Source organism: Corvus brachyrhynchos, unplaced genomic scaffold, assembly GCF_000691975.1.
Source record: "Corvus brachyrhynchos isolate BGI_N302 unplaced genomic scaffold, ASM69197v1 scaffold346, whole genome shotgun sequence".
NCBI classification, from domain to species: domain Eukaryota; kingdom Metazoa; phylum Chordata; class Aves; order Passeriformes; family Corvidae; genus Corvus; species Corvus brachyrhynchos.
Window position 1 is genome coordinate 5,469,349 of NW_008238644.1, and position 19,473 is coordinate 5,488,821.

The window sequence follows — 19,473 nt, forward strand, 5'->3', positions numbered from 1 at the left end:
AGGAATGGTTTGGCTAAGGAGGCAGGACACAAGGGTTGAATTGCAAATTCCGCCTGCATGCAAAGATAACGACATCTATCTGATCACTGAAGCATGTACCTGTGATCATGGTGTTTGAGCTCTTTCTGGGGGCTCAGATGGAGTTAGATAATTGCAATAAACCTTTAGAAATCATTGGCTTTTCGAGGAGTTTCAGGTGAAAAGTATTTAAAATCGGTTTGGGTTTTTTTCTTACTGGAAAAAGTGTAGTTCAGGTCATCATTAAATTTGAAGAAGGCGTGAAGCCAGGTGCTTCTTCCCTCATCTGGACCACATTTTGGAGCTTCTTTAGCAGTCTTGCCTCCACAAGGGATGGGGATTTCTGTGTGTAACTCCACAAATGGAGCTGTTGGATGTGTATGTTTACATTGGTCTGGAGATAAATTCAGTCATCTTCATGCCAACGTTTCTCAGTGAATTATTGGCAAAAGAACAGTTCACTGTGGACTAGTTTTATCTTGTTGGGGCTCAGCCTGTCATTAATCCATCATCTTTATTAAACAAAAAATGCTGGGAAGAGCAAAATGAAAGATAAGGCTGTTTGCCTTACAAGTGATGTAGTCCCACGGGGGAATAAAGATGATGTTGCACTGTCAGCTTAAAACAGTGCAGTCATTAAAAAAAAAGTTTAAACTCATTTAATCATGATTCATTCCAGGGCAACCTGCTGTTAAATGTGAGCAATTGAGTTGGGATGACTTCATGGGTGCTGTGTTTGCTTTCCAATAAATCCAGGCAAGGATAAGCTATTAATTCAAACCCAGAAATAGAAAATGTACAAATTCATATTAAAAGAGTCTTTTTAATGGGAATTGTTATCAAGCTTTCAGGCATTAGGCAGAGGAGGGAAGCCTGTATAGATATATTGTGTAAGACAATTGTGTTTCATGGTAGATTTTCATGGTCTACCAAGGTGTGCTTAAAGCTTTTTGTTCTGTGCCAGCAAATACGAGGAGAGAACTGAATTTATGCAGAAGGGTGAAATTTTGTTTCCATTACTATGAGCGTGATCTCATTGATTTAACAAATTGAGTAGGAAAGGCCTGTTTCTAGTAATGGCCTCTCATCTCTTGCTATAAACTTTGTAAGATTAACTTTTTTCTTTTTAAAATACTGGAAAGCAGACTGTCTTGATTGCTAATGAAATGCAATACCATGCTGCCTTGTTCTTATTCAAGCTTTATCCTCAAGGAGTCAGAACAACTATAACCTAAGACCAGGCTTTAAATTTCATTTAAAACTCTATTGGGAAGAATTATATTGATGTAAAAGAAGACATTTCTGCAAAATTGTAGGCTGTTACCAGTTAAATTAATTGTGAGTGGAGAACAGCAATTTAAAGAATCCATCTCTTTTCTTTAAATGGACTTTAAATATATCTGTAGTTCTATTTCAAAACTACCTGTAGTGTAGCACAGTCTAGTGAGAAATAAAATCCCTGCAGAGAGATTTGTGAGAATCTGCAGCAAATCAAGACCATCTGCATTACAATATTCTTATTTTCCCCTGAGAGGTCTCTCCCAGGAAAACCTGCACTTTGTCATGTTGGTTGTCACTGGAACACACATGGCAGTAGATTCATCTTTTTTAAGAACAAAATGCCACCCCAAAATCGAGTTTCAGTAACTCTGAAGGCAAAGTGGGGTTATTTGGTTGTACTGGGGAAGGGAGAGGGATTTGAGATTTCCACAATTCCCATCTGTTAAAAGGGGAGCTGTGGCTGAGGGACTCTCAGGCTGCGCTGGACAAGTTCCAGAGGAATGTGTTTGAAGTAGGACCTGATCTTCAGCTGTTTTCTCAGTCACTAACAAACCAGCACTAACCTCACCCAGGTGCCTTCAGATCTCATGTATCTCCTCTCAGGAGTTATTTAAATTAGGCTGTGTTGAGAATTTTGAGGTGTTTTTTATAATGTATTTCACAGGGGAGACATGGGAGAAGAGGAGAAAATGGATCCCTTCCTCATTTGCATTTAAATCTTTAGCCTAAAACACTGTCTGAAAAAATTCACAGCACAGATTCAAAAAATTAATTTACATTTCTCTCTTTAAATCTATAGTTTACAAAAATATTTTCAAAGCTCCAATGACTCTGCTTGGTGAAGTTTGTACCTTCCACTATTTGCCATAATTTGTAAAACTGGGAATATTGGGTATTGGGACAGTCATTAGAATTTCTGGAAGTCTGTCTTCCCCCTTGAATTTGAACTTAAGAATGAATTTACCACTTTTTGCTCTCAAAATCTAGTTTTATCCAGTTAATTTACAGTTTTTTCCCTGGGCTTTCAGCTCTGACAGATGTCCCTAAATACAATTGAGATCTAAGTGGGTATCCAAAACATTTGGTGGTGAGAGCTGAAATATCTGTATCAATCTGGTTTCTGTTTTTTGTTTCTTCTCATGTGCAATAATTTGTCATCTACCCACAAGTTTTTTCCAAATTCTTTAAAAAAATGAGGCCAACTTTAAGCAAAGTCAACTCGCTGTGAAGTATTTTAACATCTGCTGTGAATGTAACATTATAGGTCATCACATATTTGTTCAACTGCTAAAAAAGTTGTGTCCATATTTTCAAATCTTAACAGTTAAGAGCAGTTTGAATTAAGAAATTCTATTAATTATATGAAGTTTGTCTGTAAATTGCCTTTCTTGTTGGTATAAATGAGCAATGTAACAAAGGCACATTAACAAGACTTAGGAATGTTATGTTTTCTGTAAGATTTTCGGTATTTTCTTGTGCTACGGTTGTGCAAATAAAAAACTGCTGAAGTTGGTGTGTTTACATCTCCATTTGTTTGGGGTTTCTCATCCTGAGGGGCCACCACTGTTAGAGGAGATGGATCTGGGGTTTGCTGCTCTTAGAGGAGTGTGCAGTGACCCACTGGGTGGTAGGTGGTGGATGTGACTTTTTTGTTTGAAAACTCATATTTTTAAAGTCCATTTGTAGTGTCTTGTAGACTATAAAGTCTTTTGTGCTGTTGTGCCAAACCCCAGGGTTAATAGATACCAAGTTAAAGTTTAGAGTGATGTTGCAAATGGGAAGCATTATTTAAATTTTAGGGGAGTATTAACAGAGACAAAGGAGGGGTCAGCTTATTTTCTTTGACTTCCCAGGAGCTTTGGTTTAATCCATCCCAGTGACGCCGCGTTAGCCATGTGTGGGTGAGGGGTTTCCTGTGTAACAGTGCTGCTTCACACTGAATATTGTCAGCATCACAAAGAGCAAGCAGCTCCAAATGAGGACATAATTTAGTAGCACTGTGTGTGTCATGCAGTGGCTGCTGCTTGATTCATTTCCTGGGCTCTCATGCTGTCCTGAGAGCTCAGCCTCACTTCCAGGGCCTTTGCAGTGTGCAGTTTGTTGAGGATAGAAATCCGTATTTAAGAGGAGACATATTTAATCCATATTTAAAATGAGAGAGACAAAGTAACCCTGCAGTCCCAGCAGCGAAGATTTAATAGTGGAGAACATTGTGCTTGAAATAAAGAGCCAACTCACCTGCACTAAGTACTTAAGGACTAAATATAACACTAGAGCAATCTCAGAAAAAATAGTATGCTCCATAGAAGGCATAAATAGTTGTTTTAATGCAAGTGGTCTAATTGGTGTGCTCCTGCTTTCAGGCCATGAATATACTGGTTCCCTTCATGTTTAAATATGCAGTGGACAACCTCAACCAGGTGTCTGGGAACGTGCTCAACCTCGGCGATGCCCCAAGCACTGTGGCTACCCTGGCAACTGCTGTTCTCGTGGGCTGTGAGTGTATTCCCAAACTGGGGATGGGAGTTAAGGGTCTGCAGTGAGGGAGGGGCTCAGCAGAGCTCCTGACCATTGCACTGCTGAGCATCACAGCTGGTTGTGAATCACAGAATTATGGAGTGGTTTGGGCTGGAAGGGACCTCAAAGGTCATCCATGGGCAGGGACACCTTCCACTGTCCCAGGGAGCTCCAAGCCCCGTCCAGCCTGGCCTTGGACACTGCCAGGGATCCAGGTGCAACCACAGCTTCTCTGGGCACCCTGTGCCAGGGCCTCCCCGCCCTCCCAGGGAACAATTCCTTCCCAATCTTCCATCCAGCCCTGCCCCTCTGGCAGTGGGAAGCCATTCCCTGTGTCCTGTCCCTCCATGCCTTGTCCCAAGTCCCTGTCCAGCTCTCCTGGAGCCCTTTTAGGCACTGGAAGGGGCTCTAAGGTTTGCCTGGAGCCTTCTCTTCTCCAGGTGAACACCCCCAGCTCTCCCAGCCTGTCCCCCGAGCAGAGGGGCTCCAGCCCTCAGAGTGTTGTAACTATTTCACAGTTACTGTGTTGATGTCTGTTCCCAATATTCTCTGACCTTGCTTCTGGTATTCCAATTAAAAAATGAAATAATGCTTATAGAAATTATTCTTGATTATAAATCCTGCCCTTTCTTATAACCAGCTGCAAAAGAAACTGATTTAAATGCATGCACAATGGTTTATAAATGAAAAATTGCATAAAGCTTGGGCCAATTAAGTATAAATTACCTTTGAACTAAAATTGTTGAAAATATATAAAGAATGAGTCTAGTGTAATTTCATGCATGAGGGGAAGTTGAAAATATAATTATTTTCATTTTGTAAACTTTTTCATCCCTTTTTAGATGGTATCTCAAGAGCTGGGGCAGCGTTATTTAATGAAGCGAGAAATGCAGTATTTGGGAAAGTAGCTCAAAATTCAATCAGGAGGATAGCCAAGAATGTTTTCCTGCACCTTCACAACCTCGATCTGGCCTTCCATCTAAGCAGGCAAACAGGAGCACTGTCAAAAACCATTGACAGAGGCACAAGGGGCATCAGTTTTGTTCTTAGTGCTTTGGTGTTTAATCTGGGACCTACAATGTTTGAAGTGGCTCTGGTCAGTGGAATTCTGGTAAGTGTGGTTTAGTCATCGTTGGAATTGTCTCACTTAGGAATAATGCTCTTACCAAAGTCTACAGAGTATTAATAACAATAATTGAATTTACAGGGTGAAAGCAACTACTGTAAAAGAGAGCAATCCCTAATTTTCAAATATCAGTTGCTTTAAATCAGCTTACTTGAAATTATTTGCACATTTAAAACCTCTCTTCAGCCAGTTGTATTCATGTGGACAGTTTCTAATGTTTTTCTTCAGAATTGTTGGAAAAATGAAATTAGAAAAGTAAACTGTGTCAAATGTAGTATGGAAACAGAATATAAATGTCCAGGAATGTTGTTGTTTAGTGTATTCAGGGTAGAGAAGGGAGTGATTATTGGCTCTTTCCTGAATACTGATCTGAACTTATCCAGAACTTAAAAGTGAACATTAGCTTTTGGAAAATAGGCTTCTTCTTGCAAGTTTTAAGCTTAGTACCCTGAAATTTGAACTTCTATAAAATAAATCACACTTCCTGTCTTTGAAGTCAGGATCTTTGGGTATTATTTGGGTGCAGAAATCTAAATCTTGATTACGTATCTTAGACTAAATTAAAAACAAGAACCTTGTTTTGTTTATTGGCCTTTTTAGAAGGACTTAAGTTTGAATGGAACAGTGAAATGCCTGTTGATGTTAGGTTACATTTTCTAAGCAGTGGAAGTTGCAGACCAGGCTGGCTGTCAGCCAACCCTCCTTAGGGCTCTCCTCTCCTGATGTGCTCTGAAATACAGAAAACTCTTCCTAAGTTGTTTTGCGAGGCCATTTATTTCTTCTTCCACAGTCTTCGGCTTTCTTTCAAAATCCACTCAAAAAGCATGGAAACAAATGCTTTTTTGTGAAAACGGCACAAGCATCAGCAGCATTTATGTTTTATAATGTGAAAAATAACTTTGTAGTATTATACACACCAGCTCTTGGTTATTGCTTCCAATCTTTTTATCTAAATCCTTCTTGCTGCTTTCTTTTTGAGTTTAAGCCTTTATTTAGCCTTAAGCTGTTCAGAGCAGGGATTGTGTTGCGAAGGACCATCATTTCTTGTCTTAAAATTAGGATAGCTTAGCTGAAGACAGCAGCAAAATTTTGAAAATGATGATGATGATTCTTTTTTTTCCATTTGATTTTAAATCTTCCAGTATTACAAATGCGGTGCTGAGTTTGCTTTGGTCACTCTGGGGACGCTGGGAGCCTATGCAGCATTCACGATAGGAATTACACAGTGGAGGTAAGGCAGGCCCTGCCCTCACATTCATCAGGGTGCTCTGATGCCTCAGCTTGAACTCGTGACTGGATCAAACCTTCCTTTCCCAGGACTAAGTTTCGGATAGAAATGAACAAAGCTGATAACGATGCTGGTAACGCTGCCATTGACTCGCTCCTGAATTATGAGACTGTGAAGGTAAGGCTAGTCTTTACTACCAGGCTCTTTGTCTTGCTTCTGTCAGCCTTAGGGAAGTGAGTCATAAGATTCATCTTTTATAGGACTGCATATTTGGAAAAATAGCATATTTTTAAGCATTATTCATTTGAAGAGTACTGCGTGGCATTGACAGAGTAGCAGGAAGGTTGTTAGGGGGGCTGAAAAAATCTCTTTGCTAATAAAGAGTGAGAAGTTTCTTTCATGGCTGAATCACCTTGACCATCAATTTCTGCAAAGAGTAAACTTGGTCTTGAAGAGGAGGTTTAGGTTGGATATTGGGGAAAGGTTCCTCACCCAGAGGGTAGTGGGGCACTGAGCAGGCTCCCAGAGAATGGGCACGACCCCAAGGCTGCCAGAGCTCCAGGAGTGTTTGGACAATGCTCTCAGGCACAGGGTGGGATTGTTGGGGTGTCCTGGGCAGGAGTTAGACTTGGATGATCCTTGTGGGTCCCTTCCAACTCGGGATATTCTGTGATTTCTTTCCTTTAGTCCCTAGAACTGTTGGAGAGGAGCTGTGTGTGTCAGTGCACGTAGTCTGTTCATACTGGATTTTATAGCCACTCAAACAGTCTAACATCCTTGACACTGTCACATTTACCATTTGTGTTTGTTTTGTAGTATTTCAATAATGAAAAATACGAAGCCCAACGGTATGATGAGTTCCTGAAGATCTATGAAAAAGCCTCCCTGAAGACTACCTCTACTTTAGCTCTCCTCAACTTTGGCCAGAGCGCTATATTTAGCGTCGGTTTAACAGCCATCATGGTGCTCGCCAGCCAGGGCATTCTTGCAGGTAACTCATCTGTCTGTAAGCCTAAAATGAGTGTCCTTTACCTCAGTCATCCACAGCAGAGGTGTTAGTTTTAATTAACTGAGGGTTGATGTGATAGTTCATTTTGAGAGGTTTTGCTTGAGAGTTTCTTGCTTAGGTTTTGTCTATTTCTACCTCTTGGAGTATTATTAATTCCATTATCTCTCTCTCTCTCTCGATGACTCTCTCAATCATACTATGATTTTATCAAAAACATTTTAAAAGTTTAGCAGTTAAAGAAAGATCCCAAGAAAATGTCACTTCAGGAAGTTTTTCTTGAAGGTTTTTGAAAGGCACTTCTATAATACAAATATTTCTGTGGATCTTCTCCCAAGATCCTTTCTTTTTGCCGTTCTCCCTTCCCATGTTGGCAAGACTCAGTGTGTATATATACCCCTGTGCTTTGTCTCCAGTAGTTTTTTACCAATAATTCACTTTCCTTACATTAATAACGGCACATTATTAAAAGAATTGCTTCTCTATGCTCTATACTTGTCTAATTTACTACATAAAGTAAAGCCTGCTTGATTAGGAAGACACAGTACAAGCTTCAAATACAGTATTGGGATAAAGCTCTGCTAAAGCAAGGTGGTTCTAGAGTAAAAATAATGATGCTTTAAAGACTGTTAACATCCAGAAGTGTTTGAAGGGCAGACCTTTATACCATGTGCTCTTTCTTGCATCTGCTTTGCCCTTTTTAAAGATGCCAGGGCAGGGAAGGGTTACACTGAACAGATCAGTCAGTAGGTGCAGTTTATGGCTGTTCTTAGGAAGATTTAGAATAGCTTTAAGCAGGATGGTCGAAATACGGCTTTAAATCATCTTTCTGGGCCTGTTTCAGCTGAACTGACCTGGCACTTACCTTTAGCTGGTGTGTCATCCTGAGTTTCCCCTTGATCAGCCTGTTTGATACTGAGCTGCCCAGAGGTTCTCAGTGTGTTTTAGCAGCTCTGTGGTATATACAGCATGAAAGCTTTCTCTTGATCATGACAAATTCTATCATTTGGATTTGTCTGTAATTGTACTTAAGATTGTCTTTCCTGATTTGTGCTTCCATATATTATTTCCTCCCCTTTTAACTTCCTTAGGCCTCTCTGTGGATTTTACAGCTGTACAATCTGATGTTGTATATGCTGCTTGCCTTATTTGCCAGTGCTATTATATCTTTAAAAAAGTGAAATCCACAGAAACATTGCCATTAGTTTCAGGCACACCTGTATAAAATCTGGGAGTGGGTTCTGGGGTTTCGTTTGCTATTTAAACATCTGGGTTTAGAAATGGGATAAAAGAAATTAGACTTGATTGACTTGATCATTTCTTTTAAGTCTTTTGGTGCATCCTAACAAGACAACCCTTCAAGTCTCCTTATTCTCTCACACCCCTTTTGTCTTAAGGCAGCCTTTCTGTTGGAGATCTGGTAATGGTGAATGGATTGCTGTTCCAGCTTTCTCTGCCCCTAAACTTCCTGGGAACAGTGTACAGAGAGACAAGACAAGCTCTTATAGACATGAATACCTTGTTTACACTTCTCAGTGTAGATACCAAAATTAAAGTAAGTAGTAGCTTATTTTCCTGAAGTATCTGGGTATTTAATAGGGCTGTTTGTGGCAATGCCATCATTTCACCCTGTCCTGATCTTCCAGGTTTAATTTTTATTCACAAAAGAGTTGTGTATAAGATTGCTGTTCTGCCTCTTCTTTAAGTGCAGTTACTGCAATAGCAGTTGATTTTTTTTTTTTTTTTTGTTGCAGAGAAGCAAAAATTCCTTCACTGAAGCTGTGTTGGTGTTGAGATTTTTTTATTTAAGTATTCATGCCTCGTGGTTGAATTTTTATTGGTAATTAATGATGCAGACTATATTGCGAAAGAAGTTATGAGGCTGAGTGTTTACAGCAGGGATTTTTATCTCCTTTGGGGAAAAGGAAGAGCAAACCAATGTCACTTGTGCAGCAAATTATGATTATTTTCCACATATCTGAGCTGGAGTGTCTGTTTGCCTTTTTCTGAGGTGGGAAAGGGACTGTTCAGCTTGTTGAAGTGTTGGAGATGTCTGCTGCCCAGAAGTTAAAGTGGAGCTCTTCTTTTTATAGGACAAAGAGCTGGCTCCACCCCTGCAGATCACCCCCCAGACTGCTTCCATTGCCTTTGACAATGTGCATTTTGAATACCTGGAGGGGCAGAAAGTCCTTGCTGGAGTGTCCTTTGAAGTCCCTGCAGGAAAGAAAGTGGCCATTGTAGGAGGTAGTGGGTCAGGGTGGGTAAATGGACTAAATATGCCAATCAATGCAGAATTTAGTTTCTTAAATGTGGTGCTGCTTGTGTTTGCTTTTTATTATTTCTGTTTGTACATCAATTCCGATTGGAGATTGTAAATGGCAAACCAGGATGTAACATTAACTTCAATTCTTTTCAATTCCAGGAAAAGCACCATCGTGAGGTTATTATTTCGTTTCTATGAACCTCAGAAAGGAAATATTTATGTTGCTGGACAGAACATCCAAGATGTCAGTTTGGAAAGTCTGAGAAAGGCAATAGGAGTTGTGCCTCAGGTATTCCATGTTTCCTTCTCCCCAGATAGTCCATTGTAACAGTAAATCTCAGTATCTGGCACTGTGGTTCAGTGAAGGCCAGTCCTAAAGCAGTGGTGTTTCATGGTGACTTTCAAAGGAACTAGACTTTTTCCCCCCCAGGAAATATTAGGTTTTTATATGCATCATCATATAGATCCAATTTTGAAATGTGTTTAAGCCTCCCCATGAGAAACTGCCTGCAGCTTTAAGTGATTTAGCTTTATAGTTGATTACCACCCTTAATGAGTTAGCACACTGGTGAAAGTGCACATGACATACATATTTAGGACACAAAATATATTAATCCCTTTTTTGGGGAAAGAAATTTCCCCAAACACTTTTACCTTCAGGCTTTGTAAAGAAAAATATAAGCCGTTCTGTATTGATTGTTTCACGGGCTGGGGACAGTTTTGAACCTGTTGTTCATGGTTTCTTATTTAAAATGTGCTTCCCACAAATGCAGGATGCTGTTCTCTTCCATAACACCATCTACTACAACCTGCTCTATGGCAAAACAGGGGCCACAGCAGAGGAGGTGTATGCAGTGGCCAGGCTGGCAGGGATCCACGAGGCCATCCTGAGGATGCCCAATGGCTACAACACCCAGGTCGGGGAGCGAGGACTCAAGCTCTCAGGTTGGCTCACAGCTTTTGTATCCCTTTTGCTGCCTCAAAGTTCCGTGCAGAGTTTAGTCCTCAGGCTTGCTTTTAGCTTATTTAGCTTGTAGCACGGAATCATTAAGGTTGGAGAAGATCTCCAAGATCAAGTCCAACTTTAGCCTAAATCCCACCATGCCCACTAAACCACATCACCAAGTGCCACGTCCACCCCTTTTTGGAACACTTCCAGGGATGGTGATTCCACCACTGTCCTGGGCAGCCTGTTCCAGTGCATGACCTTTCAGTGAAGAAATCCTTCCTATCATCCAACCTGAACTTCCCCTGGAACAGACTGAGGCCGTTCCCTCTCCTCCTGTCCCTGTTCCCTGGGAGCAGAGCCCGACCCCCCCGGCTGCCCCCTCCTGTCAGGGACTTGTGCAGAGCCACAAGGTCCCCCCTGAGCCTCCTTTTCTCCAGGCTGAGCCCCTTTCCCAGCTCCCTCAGCTGCTCCTCATAGGATTTAAATTCCAGACCCTTCCCCAGCTCCGTGTCTCTTCTCTGGACACCCTCCAGCACCTCAATGTCCTTGTAGAGAGGAGCCCAAAATACCTACCTATAAAGGCTAAATATTAATATGAAGGTCTGCAGTTTAAGGCAGCTGTAGTCTGCAAGATATTCAAAGGAATGTATTTTCAGGGATAGTGTTAAATGAGATTATAAGTGAGGCTGGAGGTGCATCTAAGTATAAATTATTTTTCTCATGATCTTTTTGGGTAGTGGACTAGAATTGGGAACTTTATGTGTGCTTTGGGCCCTCTCATGCAGGAGCAGAGGGATGCAGTGGGTGCAGAGAGGTCCTGCCTGTTGCAGAGACAGCTCTGAGGGGTGGTTCTTTCTCTGCAGCTGCTGCAGTAAGGAGTCCTAGTCCCTTTGAAACAGGGGATGGGAGGATACAGCCTGTACCCAGAATGTGTCTGCAGGAGAAAGTGTACACGGTGCAGAATGGGATTATGGAGAAACTTAGAAGGGAAATAAAATATGTGAAGCACAGATCTGGGTGAGGGAATAGAAGGTGCTAAATAGGTACTGGCAGAACTGAACTGAAGAGAATCGTGCTAACAATGAAAGATTTGTCTTGTGCTGCCTGTCTCCCCACACTCATAATTGCTAGAAAGAGGATTTGACTGACAATAGGTTTGAAATGTCTTGGTGTTTATAGAAGAATATAATGGTTTCAGTTGGAGGGAACCTTCTGAAAATCATCTAGACCAACCCTTCTGCTGTGAGCAGGGGCATCTTTCACTAGATCAGGTTGCTCGAAGCCTTAACCTTATGTTGAGGTTTAGATTGGATTTTAGGAAAAATTTCTTCACCCAAATGTTTGACCAGGCTGCTCAGGGCAGTGGTGGAGTCCTCAGGCCTGCAGGGATTTAACAGCTGTGTAGATGTGGCACTTGGGGACATGGGTTAGTGGTGGCCTTGGCAGTGCTGGGGGAACAGTTGGACTCCATGGTTTTGTGGGGCTTTTCCAGCCTGAAAGATTCCATGTCCCTTTTCTAAGTCTGGACCAATGTGTGGGGTTATATTGAGTTTCCCTCTGCCCTCGAGACTCCTGTAACAGAGCCTTTCTGAAAATGGGTTCTGCCTTTCCTCCATCCTTCAGTTTGTGCTGCCACTGGGATGGTCAGAAGCACCCACCGGCCAGTGCTTCCACAAAGGTGGTGTTTAGAAAGGGAAGGGAGTTGTGTTTTCCTGCTTTGTTTGTATTTAAAGAAGGAAGAGTATGTAAAATACTCAGGAGAAAGACAGTGGAATTCTTTTGAGCTCTGAGTGGGCATCCTCCACTGAAATAAAAGCTTCAGTTTCCTCTTTTCAACAATTAGATGAATATTGACAAATACCAGTAGTAGATAAGCTTCAGGAATGTGTGGAGCCAAGGTACAGGAGTCTCAGGCCAATGCTCTCAGAAATGGTGTCATTGTTCAAAGAATTGGAGATATCAAATGGAAAGCTCTGAGTTCCTTCAGTTGCTCTGTAAGAAAGTTACTGCTAATTGGAATCTATAGTTTTCTCAATAGTAGGTTGGCTCCCTAAATTCTTACAAAGATTAATGTCAGAATCAGTTTGTTGGGCTTTTTTTGGTTGGGTGAGGCTTCTTTAAGTCTAAGGAGAACACAAAGTCCTGATTTGTTCTGTTATTTTGTGGCAGAAATAGGGGGAGTAAAAGCTGTGTGAATTGAAGTGGTTCTCTTTAAAATCCAGGGGTTTATGTGCACGGTGGAAAAACAAGGTTTTAGCTGTAATGATGCAGCTAAATGCAGCTTTACCAATTTAAATGGTGAAGTAGAATTTCGTGCAGTTCTCACTGTTCTCAAGGATTGATTCATCAAGAATAAAGAATGAAAAACAAGTTGTTTGGGTTATTCCAAGTAGAACCCACATCAGCGTTGGCTGATAGATGTGTAATAGGCAGAGCTGCAACAGCCCCAAATCCCTGACTTTGTGAATGGAACAGTTACTGTGCTGCTGCCCTGAATGTGAATGGGGAACAACATGAGACAAATGGATCTGCTGCAAATATAAAGGATGTGGTTACAGAAATCTGTCTTTCAAACATGGATATTGTCAAGCTGTGAGTTTTGAAGATGCTGTGTAGGGGAGGGAGGGAGAGAACACTAAAATAGACTGAGTAAATCGTACAGTTCTAATTGCTACTGAGTTCTGCCAAGGACAGTTTAAAATGTGAACTGCAGCATTACCACCAGCCTTTTAAATGGTTTGTGAAAGCATGTTGCCTCCTGATAGCAATGGAACATTAACAAGAATATAATGGTATTAAATGGAATGTTTTGAAGTCTTGAGTAAAACAAAGGAGGACAAGTGCACAAATGTGACGTGTTTGCGTCGCGTACCAAATGTTTAGCAGATTTTAAGTTCTCAAGTGCACCTGTTTTCCTGTCTGTAAAAGTTGCCCTGAGTTATTCTTGAGTAGATGTTGGCTGTAAGAATTGTTAAGGAAGGAAACTAGTCTGAAACTGGGTTATATCAGAAACCACCAGGCTGTAGATTGCAGGCTGAAGGTGGTTTTCAGTACCATATTAACTGTTCTTGAGTGAAATTTGCCATTATGGGGTGGGAAGTTGGATGAATATCAAGGAGAGACCTGAAAGACACAATGTGTGAGCAAAATGCCTGAAATCCAATACAGCAGGCATGGACAGAGCACTGGTGAGAGAAAACGAGATTTGTGAGTGCAGAGTTGCTGGATGGGGCAGAGCTTAGGCCAGGAAAATGGGCTTCTACTGCCAGGTGTACAGAGTGAGGAACTGTACAGCGTTGTTACTCACCTGTGTGAGACTCTTGCCTTGGAGCAGATACAAAATAGTTCTCTGTCCTTTTCCAAAAGGATGAGCAATCGTGAATCACTAAATTTACCAGGGAGCAGGAACTTGTGTGCTATCTTATGTAACATGTCAGACATTTGTCAGCAGTAACTACGATGTCTATTAGAAAAAGGAAATAAACCAAGAACCAACCCTCAAAAATCATGTCCTGCTGTTGAATTTAGACTATCACAATTGTAACTTAATCTTGTTTCTTTTCTTTCCTCTTTCCCCCTCATCCAGGAGGAGAAAAGCAAAGAGTTGCAATTGCTAGAGCAATGTTAAAGGAGCCACATATTTTTCTCTATGATGAAGCCACATCATCTTTAGATTCAATTACAGAAGAGGTAAATTGGGATAAAAAATTCCAAAATTTAAGTGGTGCAATGATGTCTGATGCTGATGCTTTTCCATGTTCTTTTCCTCTGAGAAAGAATTCTGTTCAAGTGTTTTCTCAGCGTTATTAAGAGATGCTGTGTGTAAGCTGTTGTCCTTAAGAGCAGAGCAGAGATGCTCAGTCCATCTACCTGGAGGGAGACAGTGAGGGATATCAGCTGTCTCTGGGCTATTTTCTGTTTCCACTCTGGAAGTCCCATTCACCTTGACACATTCATCCCTTGAAACTGGTGCAAATACCTCAGGTAGCCATGAAGTGTGAAGCTTTCCAATCCACTTTAGAAGGTGTTTAGATGCAATCCAGCATCCATCAGAACAGCTTTCCAAATATTTGGGACATAATGCAGGACAAAACCCCCCCTTGTTCATTGTGCAGCAGATGAGGTAGGTGTGACCTGCAGTGCTGGTATTCATTTGTGTTCATTCCACAGGAAGGGCTGTGACATGGATGTGGTGACACTGTGACAGGAACTGCATCAGGCTTCATAACAACATCTTTGCTTAAGCACAAAACTCAGCACCAGCAGTAATTTCCCAAACTAATGTCATCAAAAATGAGCTAAGCTACAGCTCTGTTCACTTATGCAGATTATTGAGTGAATTTATTGACCTGTAATTACTAAATTACTTTCATTTTCCAGATGCAAAGCATCCAGAATATGAGCTATACATCCATATAGCACAGCACTGAAATGTAGCACAGCTTCCTCATGGACCAGAAATGTCCACATCACACTCAGTTCTTGGGTTCTTCCTCTCTTGTTTTGCTGTATCTATGCCAGAGTTATAAGCAAAGCTGAAAGTTTTGAAATGCACATGGACGACAGCAATGAAAATGAGGCTTTTCCACAAGAGTATGCCTGGGAATGGAAATGTTTTGTGACAAAAATTTTCAGGGAAATAAAGTGGACACTTCACATAGGGTAGTGAGGGCACAAATTCCCAGTCAGTGCTCCTTGCAGAGGGATGTGGTTTGGAAGATGGCATAGAGCTCACAAAGGAAACACTGGATAGATAGATAGATAATTCCCAGAATTGCTCTTTGTTCCACATTGGCATAATACTGAGAGGGATTTTTTTCTTTAACTTTCATTGGAAAGCATTATTATTACCACCATGAGGAGTTCTTATTTTCAGATGCTTTTACTGCTGTTTGCTGCTTGTGCAGCATGGCTCCGTGGGGAAGTTTTCCCTGAAATGAAGTGACACTTCTCTTCCTTTGTCCCTGGGGATAGCTGTGTTTTTCTGTGAATACAAGCTTTTTTTCAGTTTGAGGCTTTGCAAAACCACAGATATTTCATGTTTGGAACTCTTCGGTTTCTCCTGTACGTACTCGTGGCTGTTTGTTATTGGGAAGCTGTAGCAGTACCAGAGATGTTTCTCAAAACTTATTTACAGTAATTTGCATATTTCCAGCAGCATTTTATTTCTCCTCATCCCACTCAGGAGCGTGTAAGAGTCTGTGTCTATTCCAATCTTGCAGAACATTCTCAAAGCCATGAGGGAAATGGTGAAGCACCGGACGTCGATTTTCATTGCCCACAGGTTGTCCACAGTGGTGGATGCAGATGAGATCATCGTGCTGAATCAGGTGAGGGCTCACCTGGTGCTGTGTGACTTTCACATCACAGCAGGGTTTGGTTTAGGGACTCTGTGTGTCCAGTTTGAGTTATTACACACCCACCAAGCTGCTGGAAATTTTTTGTTTAGAAATAAACCACGTTTGAAAATTCCAGCCCAAACTTGGCCTGTGTGACTCTCTTGTACATTGTTATTTTTATGCCTTACTGTTGCATGTTTTTAATCTAATTTTTTGCCTGTTTCTGTCAGATGAAGTTTTCTAATGTGTTCCCCCAATTTAGGCTTCACTCTCATGGCTCAGTGAGTGTCTGTTTTTCACATACATCCATTTTTTCCTCTCAGTGGAAAGAGAGAGGACAGCATGTTCTGTTTCTGTGCAGATACGATTGCAGGATTGTTCAACCTAATTATGTTAAAAATCTGAGCACCATTCTCTGTTGTACCTGTAGAAAAGTGTGATTATTCCCTTTCTGTAGGCTTCTCTTCTAAGAAAAAACCAACACGTTTCAACATTTGGTTCCCTAATGTCAGTGTTGAGCTGTTACCTCACACTCATCCAAAGTCCAGTTTTTTCTTTATTACCCATATCTGGCAAGAGATTTAAAATAAACAAATGTCCTTATCATAACGTCATAATTATTCTTTCAACTGATAATGCTGAAAGTACAGTGCTCTAATCTGCTGATAATAGATGTTAAATTTATCTCTGCATTCATTTTTATCAGTTGCTATTTATAAGCTTGTGCTCATAGGTGTATTTAGGGACTTAAAATACACATCTAAAAGCAAATAAATTATTCTTACACTACATTCAATGATTTCATGGACAACTAGAACAATATCTTGTGAAATGGTGACATTTGCTACACAAAACTCAGCTTTATATGAATCTCAGGATGAAGTAGTGGAATAAATCACTTGCAATGCTCCATGGAGTTTTTATTTGGTTTTGATCTGCTTTGTTTTTTCAGCTTTTGCTGAACAATCCTTTCCTAAGGTGTATCCTTTCTACAAGTGCACGTTAAAACATCTCGCAAGCATTTTGTAACGTGTCACAAGGCAATCAGCAGCTTTTTGTTTTCCATGCAAGTTTTCACAGCTTCCTAAGAGTGTGTTTTGTGTTGTAGTGTAACTGTTAAATTAAAAAGAAAAGCACAGCCTCGAACTGTGAAGGAGCCAGGGTGCTCCCTTTTCCTGAAGGATGGGCTTGAGGGTGAGGGAGGCAGCGCATCCCCGCCGGTGCCCGCCGGCTTCCCGAGGCAGCGCTGACGTGTGCCGCTCTCATCCCAGCAGGATTGATGTGTTAGCAGCTGGGTAAATAAGGCTCAGGAGCAGGGATGAGCCAGGATGACTGTGGCTGGTTCTGCTTAGCAGTGGTAATCACGGAATCACAATTCCAGCACCTTTGCCGAGGTAAAGTCAGAATCATTCCTGAGTGAGTAAATGTTGGAGTAATGATACAGATCCTGATGCTGTGGAGCTGAGCAGAGAAGTTCCATTTTTGAGGATTGGTCAAGAGTTATTAAAAAAAAGCCATAATTCAAAAGCCTGGTCTCTACTCCAAATTAATCACTTAAAGGATTTAAATAAATTCTGCAGTTCTGTTGATCAAGTGTATGTTTGTTCAGATTCCACTGGCATAACTACTAATAGAAGTGCCAAGACCCAAATTTTTTCCCAGCATGTCCATCAGCAGATGTCACAAGGAGGTAGATTTAATTGTAGATCAGAATTTAGAACTAATATCAAAGCCGTGTGGTTGTCTGTATAATGCTGTCCTTTCCCAGAAGGAAGAGTGGCTGGAGAATGAATATATTAGTTTAATTGGAAGTCAGTGAATGTGTCTCTTGGAGTAGGAAGATGAGTTTGGTTTTTTGAAGAGTGGTGGTGTTTTTCTCTCTGAGTTCTCATGGAATTCTCCTCTCCACCTCTTCCTTTCCATGCTGATAGTCAATAAATCCTGTCTGCTCCTGAGACCAGCCCAGAGAACTGAACCACTCACACAATTTTTGTGGTGGTGATTACAGTGACACAAGCTACAGAGCACCTATAAAAGCACAGTTTACACTAATTGTTTTCAGGATTTGATCTTAGGTGTGCTTTGCTTGTCCCTCTGTTTGCTCTTCTCTTTTAGCTCCTTCATGTGTGTTTGTTACCAAGCAAAGACAGATATGTGTTTGTTTTGATACATTCATGTGATCTTTGCAGGAGTAGTTGAACACCTTGCTCCTCATACAGAGGTCCACATTTACTTTAAATAACTCCTCCAGTTTAAACAGTAAAACTTTCCATGCTGGTGGACTTCAGATTTTGTCCAGGTTGACAAAAGGCACCTGCAGGCAGAGACGAGCACGGCTCCTTGTTTTCTGCTGGCAGTGCCCACACAAGTGAGTGCGCTGTGCATTCAGTTTTTCCTTGCTGTCTCAAGCTCCTTCTCATTAATAACTGCTCTAATCCATACCATGAACCTGTGGTCCATAGGCTGGCATATTCCTAAGGATCTGGTGATGTGGATTCCTGACTTACTGCCTTTGTTTTGCAGGGTAAAGTTGCAGAACGTGGCAGGCACGCAGAGCTCCTGGCAAATCCCAGCAATCTCTACTATGAAATGTGGCACACACAGAGCAGCAAAGTGCTCCACAGTCACAACCATCCAAACTGGGAGGAGAGAAATAACCGGACATCCAAAGAGGAGGAAAGGAAGAAGCTAGAAGAAGAAATTATCAACAGTGTGAAAGGCTGTGGGAACTGTTCATGCTGAGTATGATCCTGGATCTTGTATAGCAGGTTAAAAATTCACAAGAATATGGTGATGCGCAGCTCTTGTTTTTAAGTCAGCATTCAAAAACTTCTGGGTTTTGCATTTTTTGGATTTTACAGTTTCACAGAGGGACGTAATTTCAACCAAAGGAGTTCTATTTTTGCATCTTTAGGAATCTCTAATATTCAGTGGCATCTGCAAGAGCTGAGCTTTTTCAAAAACTTTAAACTTCCCAACCAAGAGTGTAATTTATGGCAATTTTTTAGGCATCGGTAAATTCTCCTGGTAGTCACTTGATGTGGATTATTAAATTGTAAACAGACTTGTCCTTGATTTACATTATTTCTCATCACTGATGGTTGATAAATACGTCATGTTTTAATTGTAATTGGGCTAATTTGAACTCATTTGCTAGTGAGGAAGATGTCTTTTAAATTCTTCAGTGGCATTCTGGTTTAAAATCTTCTTCCTTGCAGAGAGTAAGAACAGCCTCAACAAAATATTAGGCTTCTAGTAGCAAACTAAATACTGGAATTACTCCTGTCACTTTTCAGAAGCACCTTTCATACAGCACTATCAGGAAATGGATTGGTATCATTCTAAAGGAAAACTAACAGTATTTTTAAGTGAAAAATGAACAAATCCAAGTTCAGGATTCTGTATCCTCAACATCTGCTGTAGTAGTCAAAGCAGAATGCAGTCGCTCTTTCTAGTTCAGTCATGGTCTTAGGGAGCAATTAAGATTCAATAAAGACTTCCATAAATTTCTACTATCTCATTAATGTATGAGAAAATGACCTGGATAATGCTGAAAGCATTGCTGTAATAATCTCCTCATTTCAACAGCCAAAACTTCTCCAGTGGGAGGAAACCTCAGTCTTTGGGATCTGCAGGACACTGCAGGTGTGTTGGGGGGGGCGGGGCAGTGCTGCAGGGGTCACTGCTGTGAGAAGGTGCCAGAAACTTCCTGTGTCCAACAGAGCCAAGGCCAAGCACATCAGCAA

The 19,473-nt window shown here is 41.1% G+C and overlaps 1 protein-coding gene across 1 annotated transcript in view; it reads left to right on the forward strand.

Moving 5' to 3' along the window:
- The window catches only part of ABCB7 (ATP binding cassette subfamily B member 7), a 45,424-nt gene extending 26,182 nt beyond the window's left edge, over nt 1-19,242 (forward strand). Inside the window, exons 5-16 of the mRNA XM_008636217.2 lie at nt 3,663-3,795; nt 4,659-4,927; nt 6,085-6,173; nt 6,260-6,347; nt 6,987-7,161; nt 8,574-8,731; nt 9,270-9,433; nt 9,599-9,728; nt 10,213-10,384; nt 13,975-14,078; nt 15,611-15,718; nt 18,251-19,242. Of these exons, the coding sequence (XP_008634439.2) occupies nt 3,663-3,795; nt 4,659-4,927; nt 6,085-6,173; nt 6,260-6,347; nt 6,987-7,161; nt 8,574-8,731; nt 9,270-9,433; nt 9,599-9,728; nt 10,213-10,384; nt 13,975-14,078; nt 15,611-15,718; nt 18,251-18,469 (1,809 nt within the window). The 3' untranslated portion in view covers nt 18,470-19,242. The remainder of the gene's footprint in view (nt 1-3,662; nt 3,796-4,658; nt 4,928-6,084; nt 6,174-6,259; nt 6,348-6,986; nt 7,162-8,573; nt 8,732-9,269; nt 9,434-9,598; nt 9,729-10,212; nt 10,385-13,974; nt 14,079-15,610; nt 15,719-18,250) is intronic.
- Nucleotides 19,243-19,473: the final 231 nt, after the last annotated feature.